Source organism: Neltuma alba, unplaced genomic scaffold (genome assembly GCF_004799145.2).
Source record: "Neltuma alba isolate B1F8T4 unplaced genomic scaffold, ASM479914v2 tig00012479_pilon, whole genome shotgun sequence".
NCBI classification, from domain to species: Eukaryota; Viridiplantae; Streptophyta; class Magnoliopsida; order Fabales; family Fabaceae; genus Neltuma; species Neltuma alba.
This window is the reverse complement of record NW_021636954.1, coordinates 36714-61847: the sequence shown is the minus strand read 5'-3', so window position 1 is coordinate 61847 and position 25134 is coordinate 36714. Positions and strand designations below refer to the sequence as shown.

The following is a 25134-nucleotide window of genomic DNA, read 5'->3' as shown; positions in this document are numbered from 1 at the left end:
ATTATTCCTTTCGCTTCAAAATATAAGTATAAATTTTTTAAAGGAATTTGTTCTTTATAGGCTATAATGTGAATTAATCTAATTATTTAATATATTTTTTATTTTTATTCTCCCACTTACTACCTCTTCATAAATAAGAGTGTTTTAGAAAAATAAGTTATATTTTTACATACTATTATTTTTAATCAATTTTAACTACCTTCATGAGTTCCATAATTTAATCATTGGATACTTATATTTTGAATCGAGGGATTATTATAAATTTTTTCAGAGCATTAATTGATTTTATGAGAATACTTTTATTGGTACATCTTAATGGATAAAATTTTTATTATTATGAAAATTTTAAGAAATTAATATTTTATTTTTAATTAAGATGTTAAATTGATTTCTTAACTTGAGACTATATAATAATAAGGCTTAATTATTGAGTTTTATAATTTTAAAGAATGTTATATTTTTATCTTGATATTATTTTTAAGGGAATACTATATCTTAGACGGAAGTTATTATATATTTGTTACTACCTCTTGTCCTATGTATAAGAGCCAGTTGACTAATTTGAAGAGATTAAGAAAATAATTTAAGTTAGTTATTTGTAATAGATATATATTATTTTTTAAAAAAAATATCTTTACTAATCAAATGTATTAGCTAGAGTTATCATTGTTAGAAAGATTATCTTGAAAAAAATATAAATATGATAGACAAAGTGAATTGAGGTCTTATATTTAGGATACAAATAAAAGCTAAATAATGTCTTATATTAAAAATCAGAAGTAGTAATAAATAAGCTAGTTTTTATTGTTTATAATTTTTTAATAATTTGTTTGGAAATAAGGCAAAAACCTTAGTCTTACATGATCATGCGAAGTTTTGGTTCAAATGCATGAAGATTGAGCAACCCGTTTGTGGTCAACTCAATCATTGTTTGGTCTTTGTACGTTCCTATATTAAAAAAAACACAACGTATGAACATAACTTAAGTTTAGAAAACCAGCCGTTTCGTCCCACATAATAGGCAACTTAAACTTTTTTTTTTTTTTTTTTGTGGGGGAGGGGCGGGGGATTAAACAAAGTTAGTACATTGAGCCAGGTAAGGCGAGTTTGGTTTGAGTGATCAGCGTGGCGATCAACGTCAAGATATTTCTTCTTGTAGTGAGATATACATAGTTTTTAATATAAGACTTTTTTAGATGAAACAAAAGTATTTTTAAATCATACTCCTCCGATCCTTAATATCTGACCCAATTGTTAAGTTGATTTTAGTCTTAAATATAAGACTCATTTATCATATTTATCAGTTTTCTCTAAATTATTTCTGTGAATACTCCCTCAACCATAATCAAGTAGAAGAAGGAGAGGGGGTATTAAGAAAGATGATTATGATGTTTAGAAAAAATATGTCACATTTCTTATAATTAACTAATTTATCTAACTTTCTTAATTTAATCAAATTTAGTTAAATAAGTTTTATATTAAGGATCGGATAAGTATTAGACTTGAAACTAATTTTTTTGAGCTAGGAGCGGTTAAAAAATAACCCTCTCAACAAATATGTTGTCTAAAATTTAAACTTATGTTCTCTTTTTCAAGTGAGACGGCTACTGTTTTAATTACAAATTGCATTATAAAATTGCAAAGGAGAGCGCCCGCCTAATATTATATCCTTCTGGGGAGGCCATCACTAAACCATGCACCATCATCCTTTTGCTATTTAAGTGTCTATTGATTTCTTCATTCTCTTCATTCTTCATACCGTCGTTGACTCAAGAGGCTCATCACGCTTTAGAAGAAAGCATGGCACTCACGGCGGCGGCTCCGGTGAAGGTGGTGGCTATCTGTGGTTCACTGCGTAAAGACTCATACAACAGAGGCCTCATTCGAGCTGGTTAATCCGTCAACTACTGCTCTCATCGTTCTCTCTATCTCTCTCTGTTCTGTTTGATTTTGATTGTTAGGTTAATATATGGTTCTGATTTGGGGATTTGGATCTGTGATGCAGCGATCGAGTTAAGCAAAGGAGACATTGAAGGTCTCCAGATTGAGGACGTTGACATTGCTGCTCTGCCGATGCTGAATACGGATCTTGAAGAAGATGGGAGGTTTCCGGTGGAAGTGGAAGCGTTTCGCCGGAAGATTCTGGAAGCCGATTGTGTTCTCTTCGCTTCTCCTGAGTATAATTATTCCGTCACTGGTAATTTGCTTTAGTCTGTTTCTCAGAAAACATTTTTCCAAAAATTTGTCTGCAGTTTTTTTTTTTTTTAAAAAGAAGCAACTTCGTTTTCATTTCAATTTTTTTTAAAAAAAAGTCCTGTGAATGATTTTGCTGATATTGTCCTTTCTATTTTGTCACTCACGTTTGCTTTTTCTTTTTAAAAAAACTTTTTTCCTTTTATTAATCGTTTTGTTAAAATGCTGCATTACTAATTTTGAATTTTTGATATCATTTAAATTATTTGATTATTTAACTTGGTATTTTTATTTAAATGATATTACAATCCTTTTATCATTTATTAAATGGGAAAAACTTAGCTCAATTATCTTAAGTTTTTCAATCACACATATAGTCATGTATCCTTTTTTGTTTAATATGAATTTATAATTAAATATTATTAAATTTTAATATTTTAAAAATAAGACACATGTATATGTACGATTGAAAAACTTGATATAATAGATATAAAAAACTTGATATAATTAAGTATGCCCTTATTAACTTATAGTTACCGATTAATTAAATGAAATAATAAAAGCAAAGTGGAAATTTCAACAAAAAATGTAAACCGGAGAGAGTAATAAAAGTTAGGGATAATTAATATATAAGTCCTTATAGTTTCAATTGGTTTTTAATCAGGTTCCTATAATTTTTTTTCTTTTTATCAGGTCCTTATACTTTCATATATTTTTAATCAAGTCCTTATAATTTTTTTTCTTTTTATCAGGTCCTTATTGTTTTACTTTGTTTTTAATTAGGTCCTTGTAGTTTTTATTCCTTATTTTACAAATAATAACATTTTAAAAATAATAAATTATTGTAACAATCTTATGTTAATATTCTTTTAAATTTTTAGTTAAACAAATATATTATTTATTTTCAATTCGAATTTTTATAATTATAAAATTCAAATTATAATAATAAATTTTTCTAAAATTAAAATATGATTATAAATAATTTATACTTAAGTATAATTATTATTCTGATTATTAATTAATTACTAAATGATTATATTAATTAGTTTGTCCAATTATATAATTATTAATTTAAAATGAAATTAATTTTAAAGAATAAAGTTAATAAATAATTTTTCAAAAACTACAAAGCACCTAATTAAAAAATAAGTGAAACTATAAGGACCTGATAAAAAGAAAAAAAAAATAGAAGGACCTAATTAAAAACAAACGAAAGTAAAAGGATCTGATAAAAAGAAAAAATTTTATAAGGACCCAATTAAAAATCAGATGAAACTATAAGGACCTGGAGATTAATTATCCCTAAAAGTTATATACTCTTTGTTGGCAAAAGGGAAAAAGTTACACTCTTTGTAGTAATTACTAATAATTACTTATTAGAAGAGAGAATTACAATAATATCCGAGATAAAAAAAAATTACTTGAAGTTCTAATAATAAGAGAACAATTGTTGTTTATAATCTTAAAACTTGTTATTGCAGGTTGCTTTATGATTTTTAGGACTTTTTAGTAATCATATTTTTTATTTGGGGCTTCATTGTCATGCTCCCCGATTAAAAAGTGATCTTCATAAACAACATTGAAAAAAATCAATGAAATTCTTTTAAAAATCATTTTTAAGGGGGGAAAAAGTCCCCACACAAAAATTACTTACAAAACTCATTTTCGTCAAAATCAATATTGAAAAGTCATGTTACTCAGAATCTCGATTGTCCACAACCCCCACTAAAATTCTTATTTAATCAATCCAATTATAATTAAAATAATATAAATCTAACAAAAATAAACAAAAATATTTATGCATAATCTAGAAAACAGTAATATTTTAAAGTACCAATTAATAAGTAAGTAGAACATTCATGTGTATAATTCAACAAAACAAAGCTACCAAAGCAGCAATTTGAAGGGCTGCTATTTTTTTAAATAAAATTTGTAAACTCAAAATGGTGTCATTTTAAATTTAGCAAGAAAAGGAAACAAATATAAAATCCCACTTGATCGACCCCATCAAAAACTCTTAATCAGATCGGTTGGTGAAATAGTTCATCGGTTGACTAGTCAGATCAAGCAACCTGACTTGAATTTTAATACTTGATGAGATGCACAACTCGTCTTATTTTTGTAAATTAGAGTATGTTAATTCATGTTGCATAATTAACAGCACCAATGAAGAATGCACTAGACTGGGCATCTAGGCCTCCCAACATGTGGGGAGGCAAAGCTGCGGCCATTGTAAGTGCAGCAGGGCTGTTTGGTGGTGCAAAAGGCCAATCCCATCTTCGAGACATTGGAGTCTTTCTTGATCTTCATTTCGTCAACAAACCTGAGTTCGTCCTCGACATCATCCACCCGCCTCCAAAGCTTGATGCTCATGGCCACTTTCCTGATGAACATACTTTGCTTAGGTTGAAGCAAATCCTTCTCTCTTTGAAAGCTTTCTCCCTCCAGCTCCGATCTAACAATAACAACTGATTATTATTGATGCTTAATCCACTTCAGTTTCCAGAATAATTTCTGTTATGTGTGTTTAGAAATCTGTTGGTTTTTGACCAAAATTATAATCGGAGGGTAACTTTGATTAGTTTTGGGAATCTGGTTTTGTCATGTATGGATGGATGACTGTAGTTGGCAGCATTCAGTTATGTTGGGGTTTAAAATTGAAATGGATAAATGTATTTGAGCATTCAGTTTTTCTTCATGTAGTATATATTGTGAGCTGTGTGCATGTTTCTATAAAAGAGTTTCAAAAAATAATATACTACTTTTGATCCTAATTATAAAATCTTATTTTTTATAATTAAGATCGGAGGTAGTATTATCCAAATTTATCAGCACAATGTTAATCAAGGCGCTAAAACTCAAAACCAGCCCATAATAAACTAATTGAGATGTTGAGTTAATAGTCAATGGATCATATTGAAGTTAACCTGAAGTTAGACTGCTTATATAAAAATAATACTCCTTCGGTCCTTAATATAAGACCCAATTCTTGAGTTGGTTTTGGTCCTAAATATAAGACCCATTTTTCATATTTATCAATTTTCTCTAAATTACCCCTATAGATACTCTCTCACCTATAATCAAGTAGAAGAGGGAGAGGGGGTATTAAGAAAGATGATTATGGTATTTTGGGAAAAATGTGTCACTTTTCTTATAATTAACTAACTTACCTAACTTCCTTAATCTAATTAAATTAGTTAAATGGGTCTTATATTAAGGACCGGAAGAGTATAACTTAACTGATAATAGCAAACTACAACAATATTGATAATCACCAATAATAAATATAAAAAAAATATAATAATAGTTTAATTGTAACAATAACAAAATATATTAATATTGATAATATTCTTTTATAATCCTTTAATAACTAAAATTAAGAACAAAATGATGTCATTTGCTTCTTTTGTACCCAAATACCAGCCAATCTACCGAACTTGCGCGGGTTGATCATGTTATGACTAGTTCAGTTTAGGTCATATTAGGTTGAACTTCCATCAGTTCATGCACTAAATCATATCAGACCAATGATCCATTCAGCGGCTTTTTTTTTTTTTTTAATATATGAATTAACTGGTTCAGTTTGATTTTTTTAAACCATGATCTTAATTGAGACTTGAGATGACTTAATTAGGCGGTTTATACTTTTATTTTTGAAATTAGACAGCTTATTTATCATCATAAACCATTGCTCAACTTGAATCTGAAATTACTCGTTGCTTGAAAGTGCGTTTAGCATTTTGAAATGTTTTTTTCAAGTGCATCTAACATTTTAAAATATTTTATAATGTATTAAGTACCTGAAGTATTTTTTTCATGCGCATTTTGTCACACCTCAGTTTATTACCCAATTTTATATTAAGTAGGAGTAGTTGGAACCATTTTACAAGTATTAAGTTAGAAAAATTTGAATTTTTAAATTTAATTTCTTGGGTTACTATTCATGGTAACTCTAACTTTTGTCAAACTTTGAAAAGTCATAATTAATTCTAAAAAAATCAAAATAATATGGTTCTAAATCCTACTTGAAGCTTGAAAGGAGCTCTTTAAAAGAAAAATGTATCCAGAGTATGAACTTAGCTTATGTGTGCTCAGTTTCAATGACAAAGTGCATTGTTTATTTAGTAACTTTTTCAATTTTTCAGAATTTGCGCCTAACTTTAGAGAGATATAACTTTTTGTACAAGTTTTAAATTTCATAAAATACTACTCATTTTAAAGCTAAAAATAATGAACTATTAAAATGTTGAGTTTCAAATCCAAACTCTTTCAATTGCTCAAAATTTTCCACGGTCAAATTTTGCCCCTAATTAGGTCATCTTTCATCTCTTTTATGCATAACTTGTCAAATTAAAACCATAAGCACTCAAACATGATTCACCCACATATCATATTATATAACAAGTAATTTCACATAATTTGTAATCTCTAAAAGTCATCCAAGTATCAATCCACAAATATTACAAAACTTATACATAAAGTTTATTATAATTTCAATAACATTTTTTTCATAGAGACACCACTTGCTTGCCCTTGGCCACACCACTTGTCTGCCCTATTGGTGGTATTTAAACATAGAAAGCAATGAGATTTCATAGAAATTTCAGTAGCAAAGGATTTACAACAATAATATTAAACATGCAAAATATATTACAATCAATTCTACAAAGCATCTCTTTACTCTATGCCATGTAAAAATCATATCAATTCATTCTAAATTAGTACATCGATGCATCTTGCCAAGGCATACCATACAAACAAATCAAGTACATTACCATCAACAATTTCAAGTATCACATGGCATAAATTCAAAGTAGTATATAATGTACTCCCTTCGTTCCTTATTATAAGAGACATTTGATGCTTATGGCATGTTCCCATATATAAGAGACACTTAAAAGTTGTCTCTATTTTTTTGTATTGATTTCCTATTTTACCCCTATTTATTTTGTCTCCAACTCATACTCTCTCTCCTTCTCACTTCTCTTTCTTTTAATAATTTAATTATTCTCTCTCATACTCTCTCTCCTTATTAATGGGGGTATTGTTGAAAAAAATATTATACTTTTTACACATTAATTGTCCTCAACTAATTTTAACTGATTTTTTTATCAACGTAATTTGGTTATTTGTCTCTTATAATAAGGAACGGAGGGAGTAATAATCAAACAAGTTAATATTAAAATTATAAATTCCATGTTACCTCTTCGAGTTTAATCACACGACTACCTTCCTTAGTTCTTGGGCCTCCAATTACTCACTAAAATAACCTAACAAACAATAAGAATAATAGCATTCCAAATCAATTATATCATTCATTACATAAATTCTTCCTAAAACTTGACCCCTTTTTCCATTAATTTAGGGTTTTAGTATCACCAATATTTCCATAACTCCTATAGGTGTTTCCTACACAATTTTTCGTGTAGAATCTATTTTTGAACCTTAAATTCATCAATCCAATTCTCCTATCACTTCTTCTTTTGGCCGAATGGGGTACCTTAGAGTTTAAAATTTTATTTTCAATTTTAATGCTTTGAAATGCATGTTCTCCTTATATCTCTATAAAAAATCACCTTCTAAATCTATTGGAAGCATCAAAACAAAAAAAATCAAACCCTAGAATATCCATCTTTACTTTGCTGAACAGTCCCCTCTTTATACATAATTTGATATCTCTCAAATAACAAGGTTTAACAACTACCTAACAATCATTTCCAATCCTTTAAACCATATAACAACTTAATATCAATCATAATCTATCAAAATAATTTCATGCAGCACCTCTCTCTTAGGGTTTCAATCACCAAACTCCATCAAAACTAAGTCTAAAACCATCAAACCATATAGAATCAAGTACTAGATAGGACAGTAAAGCTTTTACCTTGATTAAACACTTGATTCACTTTGGTTTTGGCTTGTTCTTTCTCTCCTCTTCTTCCTCCTCAAATGACAAATGCTCTCTCCCTGTAAAGTTCCAAATAGGCCAAAAGAAAGGTGAAAGAAATGGAGAGGAAGTGATATATATATATATATATATATATATATAGACCTTGAATTAGCTTACCATGTGTTACAATCTTACCCTTGATTTTTATCGCATAACACATGACAATTCTCCTTCATCCTCCCTTGATTTTCCACCACATGTGAGCTGAAGTTTCGTCCACATTTAATGCAGACTACCACCTCATAAGATACCTAATCATCCACATGTGAAAATTTGACATGTTTTATTTAAAAATCTATTCTTCCAACTCTAACCTTAAACAAACTATATGATTCTATTTAGGTCCCCAATCCTCATAGATGGCACCATTCAAGGCAGAAAAATGGAAAAAAATTTGGCCCCACCAAGCTTAACGTTACCACACTGTGTAATTTTACATAATTGGTTGAATTTTTCTCGGATCCTATTAAATTCAATGCCTCCTAAAATTTTTTTACTTACACCAACAGCAACCTTTTAATGAAAAATGATTCTCCAAATTTTCTCATATTTTGTTTTGGTCTACAACTCCTCCAATTGAATTTTCTCTGAAATCAACCCTTTACCGATAAAATTTTCAGCTTTAAATAATTTAAAACTAACCTTTATATCTCTAGAGGTTGAAAATAATTTTAAAATTCACAATAATATTTAAAATAATTTTTCTAATTTTTTCATGAATTATTGAGGCCCCTATATATTTTAAATAATTCAATTTAGCCAATATTTCTTTAATTAGCCAAAATTCTAGAAACATATAGAAAATTCTAAAATAAATTATTTTCATCCCATTTTTATCTTCCAGACCTCAAATACTATGTTTTACCTTCTATTATATTTTTCATAGTTTTTGAGAAATTTTTTAGAATTTTCAATCCATATTCTTATTCTGTTCAATATTGACTGGATATTCCAAAAATAATATTTTGGTCCCGATCTGGTCTTCCATCTCTCTGTTAACTACCCTACTTAACCCATGACCTAATTTATATTCATCATTTTTAGGGTTAAAATTAATAGAATATGACATATTCAATATCTGAAAGAATACTTCAACGAATGCATCAAAATATACTTCAGGATGTTAAACGCATTAAAAAATATTTTAAATAAAATAAATTAAAATTTTATATTTAAAATTAAATAAAATTCCCCGATTAATTTTCACATTAAATTAAAAGTAGTATTTCCTAATATCACGGTAGGCAGGATTATTCACATGCTGGAAACAATGTGTCTGTCCATTGGGGCGGCCGCAGCCCCCTTTTAATATAAACTTTGGTCTGTCCCCCTGTCCTTAGTACCCGAATTCAAAGAACCCAACCCAAAGCTAACCATTTCGTGTTTGTATATACACATATGTATGTACGTGCGTGTATAATATATATACATATAAGTCCCGTTTGCTATAAAATATTAAAAATGAGAGATATAGACTGTAATTATAATTAAAAAAATAATTAAAGAAACATTTAGCATAAATAATTGTTTGTTTTATAGAATTAAGCAAACCTATAAAGGTGATATTAGGAAATACTACTTTTTCTCATGATACTTCCTAATATCACATGCTCCTTTGGTTCTTAATATATGACTCAATTTTTAAGTTAGTTTTAGTTCTAAATATAAGACTTATTTCTCATATTTATAAATTTTCTCTAAATTACCCCTATGGGTACTTTTTTAACCATAATCAAGTAAAAGAGGGAAATGGGGTATGAAAAAAAGATGATTATGGTGTTTTAGAAAAAATGTGTTACTTTTTTTATAATTAAATAACTTACCTAACTTAATATAATCAAATTAGTTAAATAGGTCTTATATTAAGGACCGGAGGAGTATATAGATTTATCTGATCCCATGTAACAATCAATCTTTCATACTAAATACCTTTGTAATAGATTTTTTTAATATTAATTTTTATCTTTCATTTTCAATGCTCTCTATCTGCGGGGGTATTTGGATAAAATCAAACCATGGTTAGGAGAATAACTTATAGGGAAAATTTATTTTTGAGAATAGATTTTGAAAAAATAGATTTTGTGAAAAAGTGATTCTGATAAAGTGAGAGTATTTAGATAGTTGTTGTCAAAAGCACTTTTTATATATACAAATTACTAAAAAAGATATAAGTTAATATAATAATTACATAAGAGATAGATTTTAGAAATATTTTTATTTGACGTAATAAATTTGTTAATAATATATTTTTTGCCAACATAATAAATAATATAAAAAAATGTAATTAATAAATAATTAATATATGTATATGTATTTATAAAATATAAGATTAAATATGTTTTTAGAAAAATGATTTTTTTTGCCAACAAAAAATTATTTTGCTTTAAAGATTTTAAACATGAAATCCTATGGCATTTCTTCACAACTAAATTTTTTAATAACATACGATCTTTGATTTTTAATACAAGAGCTATTTTGATATTCAATTTGGTTTTAAATACAAAACTTCAATATATTTTGTTTCTCATATTTATCTATTTTTTAAAATAGTCTTTGTAGTAGTTGTACATATTAAATTTTCCATCAAATAATACTTCTAACTAATATACATGATTAGAAGAGTATTTTAGGAAAGATAAAACTTATTTATTACATATAATTAATTTAATTAATTTTCTTAATATATTTAAATTAATTAATTAGTTCTTATATTAAAAACCAAAGATAATATTACAATGTAGAAAAAAGGATCACATTTTTTTAAAAACAACATTCCTTTTGTTTTTCATGAAATTATAATTTAGATAGGTCAAATCATAATTTTAGAACTAAATTATGATTTTATAGAACTGTGAGGTGTTTGAGAATTTTTTATGCCAAATCATAGTTTGGTTTCCCAAAGTTATTTTGGCAAGAGTGCCAAAATAAAGCAATAGCACTCACTAACCCCACATGCTGTCTTGGGAAAAATAATAAACAACCAAAAGGAATGCACACTCATTATACAACCTCACTCCTTTTCCGCTCTATTTATTCTGTCAATTTTTCGATCTCTTTAGTCCTGAAAGTGTTCATTGATCTCATCACACTTTGAAGGAAGCATGGCACTCGCAGGGTCTGTCGGTGCGGCGGTGCCGGTGAAGGTTGCGGCTGTCTGCGGTTCACTTCGTAAAGCCTCATACAACAGAGGCCTCCTTCGAGCTGGTTAATTACTCCATTATTACCGTTTTCCATTTGCGTTATTAGGATTCTTTCCAGAACTTGGCGCATTATATATCTCATGCTGTTCTGTCTGTTATAATCAAAATACTCTCTGAAGAATGAATCAAATGCTTCTTCTGATCTGTTTGCACACACTGTCTCTGTTTCTTTGCTTGTTCGGTTGTACGGATCTGATTTGTGGAATTTGGATCAATGTTAGCGATCGAGCTAAGCAAGGGAGCCATTGAACGTCTCCAGATTGAGCACGTCGAGATCGCTGCTCTGCCGATGCTGAATACCGATCTTGAAGAAGAAGGGAGGTTTCCGGCGGAAGTTGAAGCATTTCGCCAGAAGATTCTAGAAGCCGATTGTTTTCTTTTCGCTTCTCCTGAGTATAATTTCTCAGTGTCTGGTAAATCCTCCCTTCTGTTTCTTTCCAGAAGCTGCTTTTCTCTGCCATGGACGGTTCTGTTGACACTTCATTTTGGTTCCTCGTAACCCTCTTCGCCCCTTACAAAATTACTTGAAGTATTTATTCTAATTTTTATATATTACTTTTTTTACACTATAAAATAGGTCTTATACTACCTCTGGTTCTTAATATAAGACCCTGTTTGACTTTTATTTTGGTCCTAAATATAAGACTCCAATCTACTTTATCTCTTATATTTATACATTTTTTTCAAAGTAGCCCTTCTAAGAATGATAGTTCTAGTTAATACACTTGATTGGCAAGGATATTTTAGGAAAGACAAACATCTATTTAGGACAAATAACTAACTCAACTTACTTCCTTGATTTCATCAAATTAGTCAACTGGCTCTTATAATTAGAACCGGAGGTAGTATTTAGGACTGAAAAAATATTTTTTTTTAATAAATTCGTGTTATTAGTTGATTGATTTGAGTAGATTAAAAAAGTTTGTTAAAGTTAATTATTTGTATCAAGCATGAGTTGGATTCTTTATAATCCTCTTGATAATCATGTATATTAATTAGAAATACTAATCGATAGAATATTTAATATGTGTAACTATTACAAGAATTACTTAAAAAAATAGATAAATATAATAAATAAAATGGATTGTAATCTTGTATTTAGAACAAACTGAAAGTTAAACTAGCTCTTATATTAAAGATTGGTGATGGTATTATTAACACTTATTGATTTTTTTGCTTTAATTAATTGGACGGGAGTGTATTAAGGTTATCCTAATATTATCCCCCCAAACAATTTGTTTTGTTTTAGAAATATCTTTTATAATTAGATTAATATGAAAAAATATTCAGACATCAAATTATAAGAAGTTATCTTTTAACAATTTAAATCAATGACTATTTAAATTAAAAGTTGTAATCATGGAGGACAACCTAGCTGCTTAAAATGCACAGTTATTGGTTTTGCTTTTTTGGCCATTACCATTATTTATATTTAGGAGATAGTTGGATCCGACGGATGTGAGGATTATTTGTTAATGAACTAAGGTTATGTTTGGTATGCAGCAATGAATTTGAGGGTTTGGGATTGGTAATAAGACAGGGAATGGGACTGGGAATGTGATTGGAAATGATGCTATAGGCTTACGTTTGGTACAAGGTAATATTTGAAGGGATTGGCTTGATTAATTTTTATTTTAAAATCATATCCAAGCTATGGAAACACAATAATGCCCCTTCCAATAAGTGAGAGAGTGAGGAGAGGGAAAGCGAGCTGCAAGTTCAGAACAATAAAAGGAGAAGATAAACTAGGACGAAAGTGAGAAGGTTAAACTTGTCTGAAAATTATTATAAATGAGGATGTTTTTGTCCTAAAAATATTCAATCCCAAGATTGAAAATGCAATACCAGGGGGAGCGCAGGCTTGTCCAATCCCACCCATGTGGCACTGTGCAATCCCAGGCCTTGCTCAATGCCACTTACCAAACACCATAAATTGTCTCATTCCCTGATCCAGTCCCTGTCCCTCGCTCCCAATGCCGCGTACCAAACGTGGCCTAAATGAACACATCCGTTCCCACAAAAATTAAAAAAGACATATAATTTACTTTTGGTAGTTATACTCCATATATAGAACCAGTTTATGATTATTTGGTTACATGATTAAACCCTTAATTACTACTTATACCTTATTCCACCTTTGCAATAACGTGATGTAGTTTGCTTTAATTTAAAAGAAATTTGTGTAAATTCCAAAATAATTTGTCACCCTTTGAATAAAATTCAAAATAGTGATCTACATGAATCATCAATATTTTATAATAAAATTGTAGATTTGATTTTTAACTTCATGCAAAATTTCATTTTTTCCCTTAATTTTATAAAGTAGTTTTTTTTTAGTCATCTAATTCTGACACTATCAGTTTCATTAACAAAAAAAAAAAGTCACTACTGAAATTTTAGCCGCTAACAAAACATTCTGAAATGTTAGGTTTAATTTTTTAAAATAATAATTATTAGCATATTCAACCTAAAAAATATTAGGGTTAAGATCCAAATGACACCTTATAAAATTAAATTGAAGGACTAAGCTGAAATTTTATCTAATATTAGAGGATCAAAAATAAAACTTTTATCTTTTATAAAAACATAAAATTGTTTATAAATTACGCTAGCAATAAAGGCAAGGAAGCGCACTAATAAACCAATCTCTCTTCTTTTACTTTTGCTTTTCTTTTTTTGATTCCTTCCACGCACAACCACTCACTCACTCAACATTAAATCTGTTACTTTTAGTGAACATGGGTATTTTATTATTGTAATAGCACCAATGAAGAATGCGCTTGACTGGGCATCAAGACCTCCCAATGTGTGGGGAGGCAAAGCTGCGGCCATTGTTAGTGCAGGAGGGAGCTTAGGTGGTGGAAGAGGCCAATTTCATCTTCGTCACATTGGAGTCTTTCTTGATCTTCACTTCATCAACAAGCCTGAGTTCTTCCTCAATGCATTTCAGCCTCCTCCTAAGTTCAATCCTCATACTGGCGACTTGATTGATGAAGATGCTAAGCTCCGATTGAAAGAGGTCCTCCTCTCCTTGAAGGCTTTCTCTCTCCAACTTCAACCTAGAACCTGAATCATCATCATCATCATCTCAATCCACGATATAGCGGCTTTGATTTTCTTTTACTTCTTCTGCAAATCAGCTTCTGTTATTCAGACAAATGTTCTTGATCATAGCATGCATTGAGCTCAAACTGAGACATGTATAAAATTGGAAGATGTATTTGTGCTTTTTTTTAACTATGTTTTTCTTCATGTTCCTCGAAGGTTGTTCAATAATTTGTTGTGGGTTTACAATCTGAATAAGAGGGTTTTGATTATCAATTAATGCGTTACCTTATGTCCTTGTCTATACCATATGATCCTGTTCTGTTCCTACATTTTGTTTTTTGGGATATTCGTTAGTGAGGCAGTTTATTAATGGTAAGCAAATATATATTTATTTCATATGGCTCTTGTATATACTGGTGTATTATGTCGTTGGAAAAATTATAATCCTAAGAGGTTTTTTTTTTTTGGGTACACATAATTCGAAGAGCTCGTAATGAGAGTTGTTTGCATATTTTGGGCTTTAAAATTTGTTGTTGGGCTTGATTTCGTTCCAATTTCCAATGGCCACATGTTATTGTCATAGCAATGGCAATACCATGTTGAGGGTAACAGCAAGGTAGAATTATATAGTTCATCTGTTACGTAAGGCCACAAATTAAAACAGTGCGGATGCGGATAAAAAAAATTACGCTGGTCGAATTTCTTCATTGACATTAGTTAAATTTGATTTGATAGTGATAATACACACACACACACACACACACACATATAGCCATAGGAAAAGGAAAGGTAAAGTAATATGATTACATTGAATGGGACTCTGGAATGGTCAAAAACAGCATATTTTACATATTAATCCTCCAAATAATATACAAAAAAGTGGTATTTGGGAGTTATCAGGAAATGATAGCTATATTATCCTATCTTTAAGATTGAGTTACCATTATCTACTTTCAGATCTTAAATGTTGCTTTGCATATTGCTCCATCTTTCCCAAAAATTATAATGTACACAAGAATATCATAATCCAATTATGGATGGCTGATGGCTTGGTATATCCTACTCATAAAAATATGAGGCTTGAAGAAGTGGGTGATGAAATTTTCAATGATGTAGAGTCTAGGTCATTTCTTTTTTTTTTTTTTTTTTGAGTCATCAAGAATAGGTGGTATTACTTTCATCATGCATGATCTTTTCAGGGATTTAGCAAAATCTGTGGCAAGAGATTTTTTGGTGCAGTTAGAAATGGATCAAGCACAAGACATGTCAAGCAAGACATGCTACTTTTCATATATAAACAACAAAAATGCAAATCTTGAGATTTTTGACAAGGTTCTCAAATGCCATCGATTAAGACTCGGTTTCCTCTGATTGGGTGTAGAATTCCGGTACAGTTTTGCTATAGATGGTGATATAGCGTTCAGAATTTCTCATCTCAAGCACTTGCGAGTACTATCTTTGAGGGGATCTTGGGATATCAAAAAGTTGACAGATGGTATTAGCAATTTGAAGTACTTGTATTATCTGGATCTTTCTTGGACTCCAATTAAGAAATTACTAAATTCAATGTGCCATCAAATTACAAATGTTGAAATTAAGTTGTTGGCATAACTTGACTAAGTTGCCATCAAATTTCTACATACAAAAAATGCCAAGATATATGGGAACGTTAAATCAGCTCCAAACAATGAATCGATTTGCTGTGGCAAAAAAGAGAGGATCAAATTTAAAAGAACTAAGTGCCCTAAAGCAACTTACATGTTCACTAACCATCTTAAATATGGGGTATATAAGTGAAGCTACGGATTTGAGAGAGGCCAATTTGAAAGAAAAGCAGTTGGATATATTGAAGTTACTGTATGATCAGAATACATTGGAGTTGATGTATGGGCAAGGTGCATTGAAGTATAAGTACAGTCCTGAAGAGACACAACACCAAGAGCACGTATCGGAGGCACTTGAGCCAAATCGTAGTGTAAAAGAACTCAGTGTTGAAGTATACAGAGGTACTAAATTTTCAAGGTGGCTTGGTGATTCACATGTTTTACGCAATTGAGTGTCCTTATCTTTTCTCAGTTGTACCAACATTGTAAGCTTACCGCAACTTGGGCAACTACCTTCCCTCCAGAAACTCAAGATTATCAGACTTGATGGAATAAAGGCTATGAGAAAGAGTTTTATGGGAATGACTCAATAATTGCTCCACTTCCTTCCCTTTCTTTTTTAAAATTTTATAGGATGAGAGAATGGGAAGAATGGGATATATTTTATTAAGGTGAAAGTTTCTAATCTTTTTCTATCCTTTAATCCCTAGGCCACTATTAAGTTACATATGACATTTTGGGCAACAAGATATCGTAGGGTTTTTAGCCATTTTTTTCCACCAAAATTAAATCCAAATCAATCACTAATCATGGCAATTAGACCCTTAATGGAAGCTTGAATTTAGCTTGGAGTATTACTTGAACTTGGTTTGATTCTTTTCCTCTTCTTTTATTGGCTGAAAATGAGGGCTTGGGAGGGGGCATTTATAGGTAATTTTTGGCCCTTAATTTTCTCACTTTGCCTTTATGAAACATTAGAATTCTAATGGCCATTTGTTCCCTTTATCAAGCCATTTTTTACATGATCATGCCAAGTATTTTATCAAATTTGCTATGTGTTCCCTTGCATCATGTTCCTTACATAATCTCCTTTGCATCATTAGTTACGTGGTGCAATTTTGGAAGAAGAAGAAAGAAGGGAAAAACTAAATTGAACTCATGAACATTTTTTCTTTTTACCAAGTGTCTTTAGGATATTTAGTATATGATAGAAGACAATTATTTTAATCTTTTTTTTTTTAATTATCTCCCTTAACAAATGGTATAATTCCAACCCTGTCCTTTTCCTCATAAAAATGGCACCAAAATGCTTGAAAAATGAGAGAGAAAAATTATCCCACTAAACTTTAGGCTATTTCAAGGTATAATTTTATTATATCGGTTAAATTTTTTTTGGATCCTGTTTAGTCCAGTAGCTCTAAAAATTTATTTATCTGTGCCAATAATTCTCTTTTTATTGAGAGGGAATTCACTCATTTTTTTTAGGTCAAAATTTGACCTGTAACTCATTCGATTTAAATTTTCTTAAAATTGGCCTTTTATCAACATAATTCAGCTTTAAATATTTTTAAGGCTAATCTTCTTACCTTTAAGGGTTGAAAATAATTTTACAATCTTCAATAAACTCCCAATTAATTTTTTCTCATGTCTATTTCAAAAATTGAGGCCTTTATTTATTTATAATTATTTGCTTTAACTAATTTTTTCTATTTAGCCTAAAATACCTATAATTATGACAAATCCTCTGATAAGTAATTCTCATTATGTTTTTACCTTTTAGGCCTTAAATACTGTTCTAAACACTTCTGTTTATTTTTCATAAATTTTTGAAAATTTTCAGGAATTTCGGCCATTGATTTTAATGCTGCCATTTTTTTTTATTGAAACCTTTCAAAATGAGTTTGGGTTTCACTTTGAAAGTTATTCTATCTTTGTCTCTATTATTTTATTTGACCTACAGTTAGTTCTGAATTCCCATCCTGTAGGTTAAAATGTGGTAGATTTCTTAGTGAGGTAGTTTATTGCTCGTAAGCAAATATACACTTATTTAATAGGGAAAATTGTAAAAAAAAAAACTGTTAAAATAAAAAAAATTGCACATAAGGACCGTTTATAAAAATTATTGTCAAAACCTACCCTCATCTTGTTATGAGTCCCAATTTACAATTTTTCTATTTCGGTGGTTTTTTTGTTGTTGCTATTTTTGCTATTTAATATGGCTTGCATATGTATTGGTGTATTACGTCATTAGAAAAATTATAATTCTAATATTTTTTTGGATACAAATAATGTAAGAGTTTTTTTTTTACCAATAAAATTTAGATGAGTTGGATCATGGGACTCACTAAGCCTAGGGCGTGCCTTTAGGCTTAAAGAGCGCTTACAAAAATACTTACAGATCATCCACTAACAAAATTCTCATATTGACAGCAAAATTCAAACTCACGAACTTGTAGGTTATGAATCGACTATTTACAAACTAAACCAAGTCTTGTTTGGTAAATAACGTAAGAGTTTGAAACGAGAATAGCTATTTACATATTTTGAGCTTTAAAATTTGCTGTTGGGCTTGAATTAGTTCCAATTTCCAAAGGCCACATTTTATTGCCATAACTATCGCAGTACCATGTTGGGGGTAACAGCAGGGAAGAATTATATGTGGTTCATCTGTTACGTCAGGTCATGAATTCAAACATTGCGGATAAAAAATTTACGCTGCTCGAGTTTCTTCATTTGGCATGATTTAAATTTGATTTGATATATATTCCTCCTGCCCTGAATATAAGACTATTTTTGTAATATAAATATAAGACTTATTTTGTAATGTAATTTATACCACAACAAGAGTCTTATATTTAGGATCGGAAGAGTGTGTATATATATATATATATATATAGCCATCAGAAAAGGAAAGGCAAAGTAATATTATTACATAGCAATCCTTCAAATAATTATACCAAACAATATGGGAACGAATATGAACAGGGAAATTTTTCCAAACGTACTTGAAAAATACTCTCTCCGTTCAAAATATTAATTTCAAATGCTTAAATTACACAACTTAAAAAGTGGTTAAAATTGATTAAATATAATAAATATGTAAAGAATGCAATTTATTTTTATTAAAACACCTCTAACTGTGGAGAAGGTAAGTGAAAAAAAGAATAAGTGGAAAAAAAAAAGATAAGAGAGAATAAGGTAAAAAAAAAAAAGACATATAGTTAATTAAAGATAAAATCGAAACTTATAAACAACAAATCATACCCTTACAATGATTCAAAACTTATATCTTGAACTGGGGCAGGCAAGTAAAGATGAAGTTAAAAAGCCGCAGTTACAAGGAAAGAAGATGAAACGCACACATATATTTAATTTCTTTCATGAAACTAATTGTTTGATATTATTATTATTTTTAATGCTTTTCATGATCTTAATATAAGATCTAATCTATATTAAGCACTGTTTATAGTATTATTTTTTATTATCATCATGACTATTTTACAAATTCCAATGAAGTTGCCAAAGGCTTTTGGCCCCATTAATCCCTGTAGTGGCTTGCGATAAAATAACATTACTAGAATTAAAATTCTCTATCCTCGCTTGTGCTTCCTATCGTTTTTCAGAGTACAGACAAGAAAAGGAGAATTATTAGAGGTGGATAAAATACAAAAAACAAGCACATTGAATTTGGGTAAGTGGTTCAAAATTGAAAAATGTAGCTGTGCAAGTTTTTATTTCATTATGCTCTGGTTTTTCCAAGTTTATTAATTATTATTTTTATACAATTATTTACTATTAATTTTTTGGGTAAGTGGTTTAATATTTCTAAAATAAAGCTGAAAATTAATGTATTAGCCTGATCAATTAAAAAAAAAAGATTTTGTGTTTTCGACCAAAAACACAATTGCTAGTGGACGTGCGATTAACTTACAAGAACTAAATAATCAGAAAAAACATAGTGTTGGTGTATTATTAATTTAAAATATCACTTCTCAAGAAATAATAAATAAATGCTTGAAATAACGTTGATTTCATATAATATAGTTAAAAATCTGGTCCTTGCCAAAAATTAAAAAAAAAACGACAATCACGTTGACTATTAATTATTGTTTGACCCTTTGACTGTCAAGCAGCACAATCCAAATAATTCGGCAAAAAAAAAAAGCAACAAATAAAGAAAGAAAGAAACAACAATTCAAAGGAGAACATCATGCATACCTCACTCCTACTTGTCAACTCTCCATCAGTTGCCCAGAAATCTCAGATTTCCAAGTAGCAAAATGCAAAAGGAGTACGTTTTCGAATCAATTCAATATAGTTGTGCTCTCGTCAATTCAATCATCTTGAATTTTCAGCAATCCCAGATTCCTACAAGAATGGCCACCAGCTGGAGTAAATCTCTTCGTATCACAGCATTCACCAGATTTCCGATTCGGATCACATAGAGCAAAATCAAATGGCTGTTTCGATGGTGACGCGTGCCACAGCGGCTGTGAAAGTGGCGGCGATTTGTGGATCGCTTCGGAAAGGATCGTACAACAGAGGGCTCATTCGATCTGGTATAGTTTTACGGTTTCGCATTATTTTTGTTCGTCTTGATCTTTCTTCTCTGTTGGTCGTTGTGATTTGTTGATTCGATTGATCTCAGCGATCGAGTTAAGCAAGGAAGCCGTTGAAGGCGTTGAAATCGAAGAAGTTGAGATTGCTTCTCTGCCGATGCTTAACACCGATCTTGAAAAACAGGGGACATTCCCCGCCGAAGTCGAAGCTTTCCGCCGGAAAATTCTCAAAGCCGATAGCGTTCTGTTCGCTTCTCCGGAGTATAATTTCTCTGTCACAGGTATGATCCTTCTTGACAATTTTGACTTGAATCCATTTAGCTTTCCGTAATCTAAACTTCGGCGGTTTCATTTACGTAATACTACCTCCGGTCCTAATTATAAGACCCAGTTGACTTATTTGAGGAGATTAAGAAAGTAAGTTAAGTTAGTTATTTGTAATAAATAAGTGTTGTTATTTCTAAAATATCTTTACTAATTAAGTGTATTGACTAGAACTATCATTATTAGAAGGATTATTTTGGAAAAAAATGCATAAATATAAGAGACAAAATGGATTGGGATCTTATAATTAGGACCAAACAAAAAGTCAAACGGGGTCTTATAATAAGGACCGGAGGTAGTATGAAATACACATCGTATAATTAGGGATTAAATAATTTTTTAATATAAAGAATTCAATAATTGGGCTATTATAAAGTAATGGATCGTTTCACTTTCATACTTGTTGGATTCAGATGAGCACCCGGTCCACTCTTCTACCGTCCAATTAGGGATTAAAAAAAATAAGTTTTTTAAAAAATGAAGTATGGATTGTACGGAAGTCATGCCAAATCCTATGCAATGGATGATGCATGAGAGCTTTCCCTCTCTAATTTGCCCTCTCGTTCTCTTTTTTTTTTGGGACTATCGCAGACCTTAAAGAATTAGTTGTAGTAATACCTCGTGTAATTAATATAAGAATACGTTTGACTTTTATTTGGTTTTAAATATAAGATTCCAATCCACTTTATCTCTCATATTTATCTATTTTTTTATAAGATAGTTTTTTTAATAATGGTAGTTCTAACCAACAAATTTGATTAGTAAGAATATTTTAGGAAAGACAACATATATTTATTATAAATAACTAACTTAACTTTTCTTTTAATCTACTCAAATTAATTAATTAGCTCTTATATTTAAAACCGGAAGTAGTATCAATTAATTACCAACAGGGTTAGGTATTGTGAAAGGAGCTAATTTCTCATGCCATGGTGAACTAAAGTTTGAATTATCATTGGGAGATATATCTATATTTAGTACATGATAATGTCTCAAATAAAATTGTTTCTAATAGAAGAATAGAGACACGTGTAGTTAAAAAAAAAAAGAATTATATGTAAGATTTCTGGATGTATTATTAATATTATTGTGACGTACAGCACCTTTGAAGAACGCAATAGACTGGGCATCAAGGTCACCCAATATGTGGGGAGGTAAAGCAGCGGCCATTGTAAGTGCAGGAGGGCAGCTCGGAGGAGCAACAGCACAGTATCATCTTCGCCAAATAGGAATATGCATTGATCTTCACTTCATCAACAAGCCTTTCTTCTTCCTCAATGCCTTTCAGCCTCCTCCCAAGTTCAATTCTGAGAATGGGGACTTAATTGATGAGGATGCCAAGCTCAGATTGAAAGATATCCTTCTCTCCTTGAAATCTTTCTCCCTCCAACTTCATCAAAACAAGTGATGAATTCGACTTAAATTCACCAAATAGTTTGAGTTTATCCTTCATTACCTATTCATTTCTTTAGTTAAACTACATTATATTGCTTGTTATATATTCCATATTTTAGATTAATCGTTGTTTATTTATGGGAGTATTATGGCCAGAATAGTAATTCTCAAATTTATTCAAGCTAAATAAACGGTGTCTTAATTAATAATTTTGCCCCTGTAATTAGTGGATTAATAAAGGCATAAAGACACAAAAATACTCCCTAAATTTGCTAAGCCTAATTCAAGGTCTCAAAATGGTTTGGTTATTGTGAATCTTCTAAAAACTAGTTTGGGATTATAGTTTCGTACTAAAATTAACTAAATATCCTTAATTTAAAAAAAAGCAAAATAACAATAATAACAGTTTATATAAAAAAAAAAGGGATAATTAATCTCCAGGTCCTTATAATTTCATTTGATTTTTAATTGGGTCCTTATAAGTTTTTTTCTTTTTATCAGGTTCTTTTACTTTTGTGTGTTTTTAATTAGGTCCTATTTTTTTTTCTTTTTATCAAGTCCTTATAGTTTCATTTATTTTTTAATTAGGTCCTTTGTAGTTTTTAAAAAAATTATTTATTAACTTTATTTTTAAAAATTAATTTTATTTTTAAATTAATAATTACATAATTAGACAAAATAATTAATATAATCATTTAGTAATTAATAAATAATCAGAATAATAATTGTACTTAAATATAAATTATTTATAATTATATTTTAATTTTAGAAAAATTTATTATTGTAATTTGAATCTTATAATTATAAAAATTAGAATTGAAAATAAATAATATATTTGTTTGACTAAAAATTTAAAAGAATATTAACATAAGATTGTTACAATAATTTATTATTTTTAAAATTTTATTATTTAAAATAAAGAATAAAAACTACAAGGACCTAATTAAAGACAAAGTAAAACAATAAGGACCTGATAAAAAGAAAAAATATTATAAGGACCTGATTAAAAATATGTGAAAGTATAAGGATCTGATAAAAAGAAAAAAATTATAGGGACTTGATTAAAAACCAGTTGAAACTATAAGGACTTGAATGTTAATTATTCCTATAAAAAATAACAATAGCAGTTCAACAAGTGACAGTTTTAACTTATCAAATGATAACAACATTTAAGACACCGACAACTATTTCTGTAAAAATTTCCTATTGAATATCAATAACAACAGTTCAATAAATACTTTTATGTTCAAAATATAATCAACTTTTAACTACCTTACCAAAACTAAAGAAGAGTGATTATTTGGTCTTAAATTAATTTTTTTAAACTTTGTTTAGTTGTCCTTATATTCAAATATGTCTCACCTCACTAGGATCTGTCTGTGATGGTGTTTAAAAGCACTCATAAGCACATTTTACATAAGTCAAGATAAAACTCCTTTTACATACTTACTTCGTATTTTGTAAATTATGATTAGAAAGTTATTTATAAATTATTTTAAATGGGGCCATAGGTAAAATATATTATAAACAAACAGTTTTTTATAAAAGGTACAGCGAGTTTTAGATTGAGTAACAACTTTAACTTATCAATTGACAACAACATATAAAAAAGCAATAATTAATAATTAAATCACTTATAAGTCATTTCAGAACTTAAAAAACTTAATATCATATTTTGAGAGTCTTATACTTTAATAATATATATCTCTCTCTTATTAAATAGGAAAAAGATAAGCCATCATTCTGCAAAAGTAAAATGGAGTCCAAGTGGTTTTTCAAATTAGGACAGAGAAGTAATCAGAGAATAGGTGGCGGGACAAGGACAATTGCCTTGTTTGTATGGTTTTTGCCTTGTCTTCAAGTTGAAGCATTAATGGAGGGAGTGGAGTAAATAAGGATAGATAGCATTAGACAAAAGCCATAATTATTAGTGTGACGGAAGCAACCTCATCAATGTGGGAGGCCACATCCTAATGTTGTTAACATCAAACATTAGTTTGGGAGTTCAATCGGTCCAGTGCCATCCCTATCACCCTACTCTTTGCCTCAATGCATTCTCCTTTTATAATCTTAAAACATATGCCCTTTTTATCTTGTTTTAAACACATGTATTTTCTTATTAAACAATTCTGTTTGAAAACTATCTAATACTAAATGTAAATATTTCTCTTAATAGAAATTCAAAACTTGGTTTATAAAGACTAGTCCGTCCCACTAAAGTACTAACCCTTTTATGTTTTTCCCTCGCAAATATGAAGTTAGTTGACAGTATTTGGAATGAATGAATACCCACTTTATAATTTACTGACATTTCGACTGACAGTTTATAAAATGTTAATGTTAATGTTAACCCCATTGGTGAAGGAAGGCAGTATTCGATCCAAGGATTGAAAGACAAAACTAAAAATCAGGAGTATTGAATGCTAAGAATAGGACAGACAGCTTCCCACATCATTCATGCCTCTCGTTCATTCTTCAACGTTGCTCATTTCTGCTTCTTCCAGTTGTCTGGTCTGCTATTGCTTTGAGGAGCCAAATTCGGAATCAGTAGGATGTTGAATCTCTTTGGTCCATACTCAGCTGCACAAAACAAATAAAAATAATAATAATAATAATTATGTAATGGAATAAATAAAAAAAATGTGAGGGGAAAAAAATGAATTTTCTATCATGATAGGAAATAACATCTAAAAACTAGCAACCATTTTCCGATCAACTTGTTTTTTCGTCGCCCAATGTAATAGACTAACAGCAGCGTTTCCTTTGAAAATCTGAACACAACCGATCCTGCCGAAGCAGTAACGGAATTCAGTGGATTTTTCCTCTTGTAATTCTAGACATTGAGTTTGGAAATGGATTCA

At 29.8% G+C, this 25134-nt stretch overlaps 3 protein-coding genes across 3 annotated transcripts; all 3 read left to right on the top strand.

Annotated features, from left to right (window-relative positions):
- The first annotated feature begins 1721 nt into the window (after positions 1–1721).
- Positions 1722–4898, top strand: LOC114727500 (NADPH:quinone oxidoreductase-like). Its single transcript, XM_028914197.1, has 3 exons — positions 1722–1891; positions 2006–2197; positions 4355–4898. Exons 1-3 carry the CDS (start codon positions 1801–1803, stop codon positions 4663–4665), a joined length of 594 nt encoding a protein of 197 aa, XP_028770030.1. The 5' UTR covers positions 1722–1800; the 3' UTR covers positions 4666–4898.
- A 6316-nt stretch (positions 4899–11214) lies between these two features.
- On the top strand, positions 11215–14665 carry LOC114727501 (NADPH:quinone oxidoreductase-like). The gene is made up of 3 exons (XM_028914198.1): positions 11215–11347; positions 11565–11756; positions 14106–14665. The coding sequence occupies exons 1-3, from the start codon at positions 11245–11247 to the stop codon at positions 14411–14413; spliced, it is 603 nt and encodes a 200-aa protein (XP_028770031.1). The 5' UTR covers positions 11215–11244; the 3' UTR covers positions 14414–14665.
- Positions 14666–20452: 5787 nt separating this feature from the next.
- Positions 20453–22411, top strand: LOC114727503 (NAD(P)H:quinone oxidoreductase-like). Its single transcript, XM_028914199.1, has 3 exons — positions 20453–20554; positions 20644–20835; positions 21979–22411. Exons 1-3 carry the CDS (start codon positions 20464–20466, stop codon positions 22284–22286), a joined length of 591 nt encoding a protein of 196 aa, XP_028770032.1. The 5' UTR covers positions 20453–20463; the 3' UTR covers positions 22287–22411.
- The last annotated feature ends 2723 nt before the right edge of the window (positions 22412–25134 follow it).

Excerpts from the sequence above, each read along its gene's own strand:
- LOC114727503 (XM_028914199.1), top strand. The coding sequence starts at position 20,464 with ATGGTGACGCGTGCCACAGCGGCTGTGAAAGTGGCGGCGATTTGTGGA. Across the intron at positions 20,555-20,643 it reads CAGAGGGCTCATTCGATCTG|CGATCGAGTTAAGCAAGGAA; the intron begins GTATAGTTTTAC and ends GATTGATCTCAG. Across the intron at positions 20,836-21,978 it reads GTATAATTTCTCTGTCACAG|CACCTTTGAAGAACGCAATA; the intron begins GTATGATCCTTC and ends TGTGACGTACAG.
- LOC114727500 (XM_028914197.1), top strand. The coding sequence starts at position 1,801 with ATGGCACTCACGGCGGCGGCTCCGGTGAAGGTGGTGGCTATCTGTGGT. Across the intron at positions 1,892-2,005 it reads CAGAGGCCTCATTCGAGCTG|CGATCGAGTTAAGCAAAGGA; the intron begins GTTAATCCGTCA and ends TCTGTGATGCAG. Across the intron at positions 2,198-4,354 it reads GTATAATTATTCCGTCACTG|CACCAATGAAGAATGCACTA; the intron begins GTAATTTGCTTT and ends CATAATTAACAG.
- LOC114727501 (XM_028914198.1), top strand. The coding sequence starts at position 11,245 with ATGGCACTCGCAGGGTCTGTCGGTGCGGCGGTGCCGGTGAAGGTTGCG. Across the intron at positions 11,348-11,564 it reads CAGAGGCCTCCTTCGAGCTG|CGATCGAGCTAAGCAAGGGA; the intron begins GTTAATTACTCC and ends GATCAATGTTAG. Across the intron at positions 11,757-14,105 it reads GTATAATTTCTCAGTGTCTG|CACCAATGAAGAATGCGCTT; the intron begins GTAAATCCTCCC and ends TTATTGTAATAG.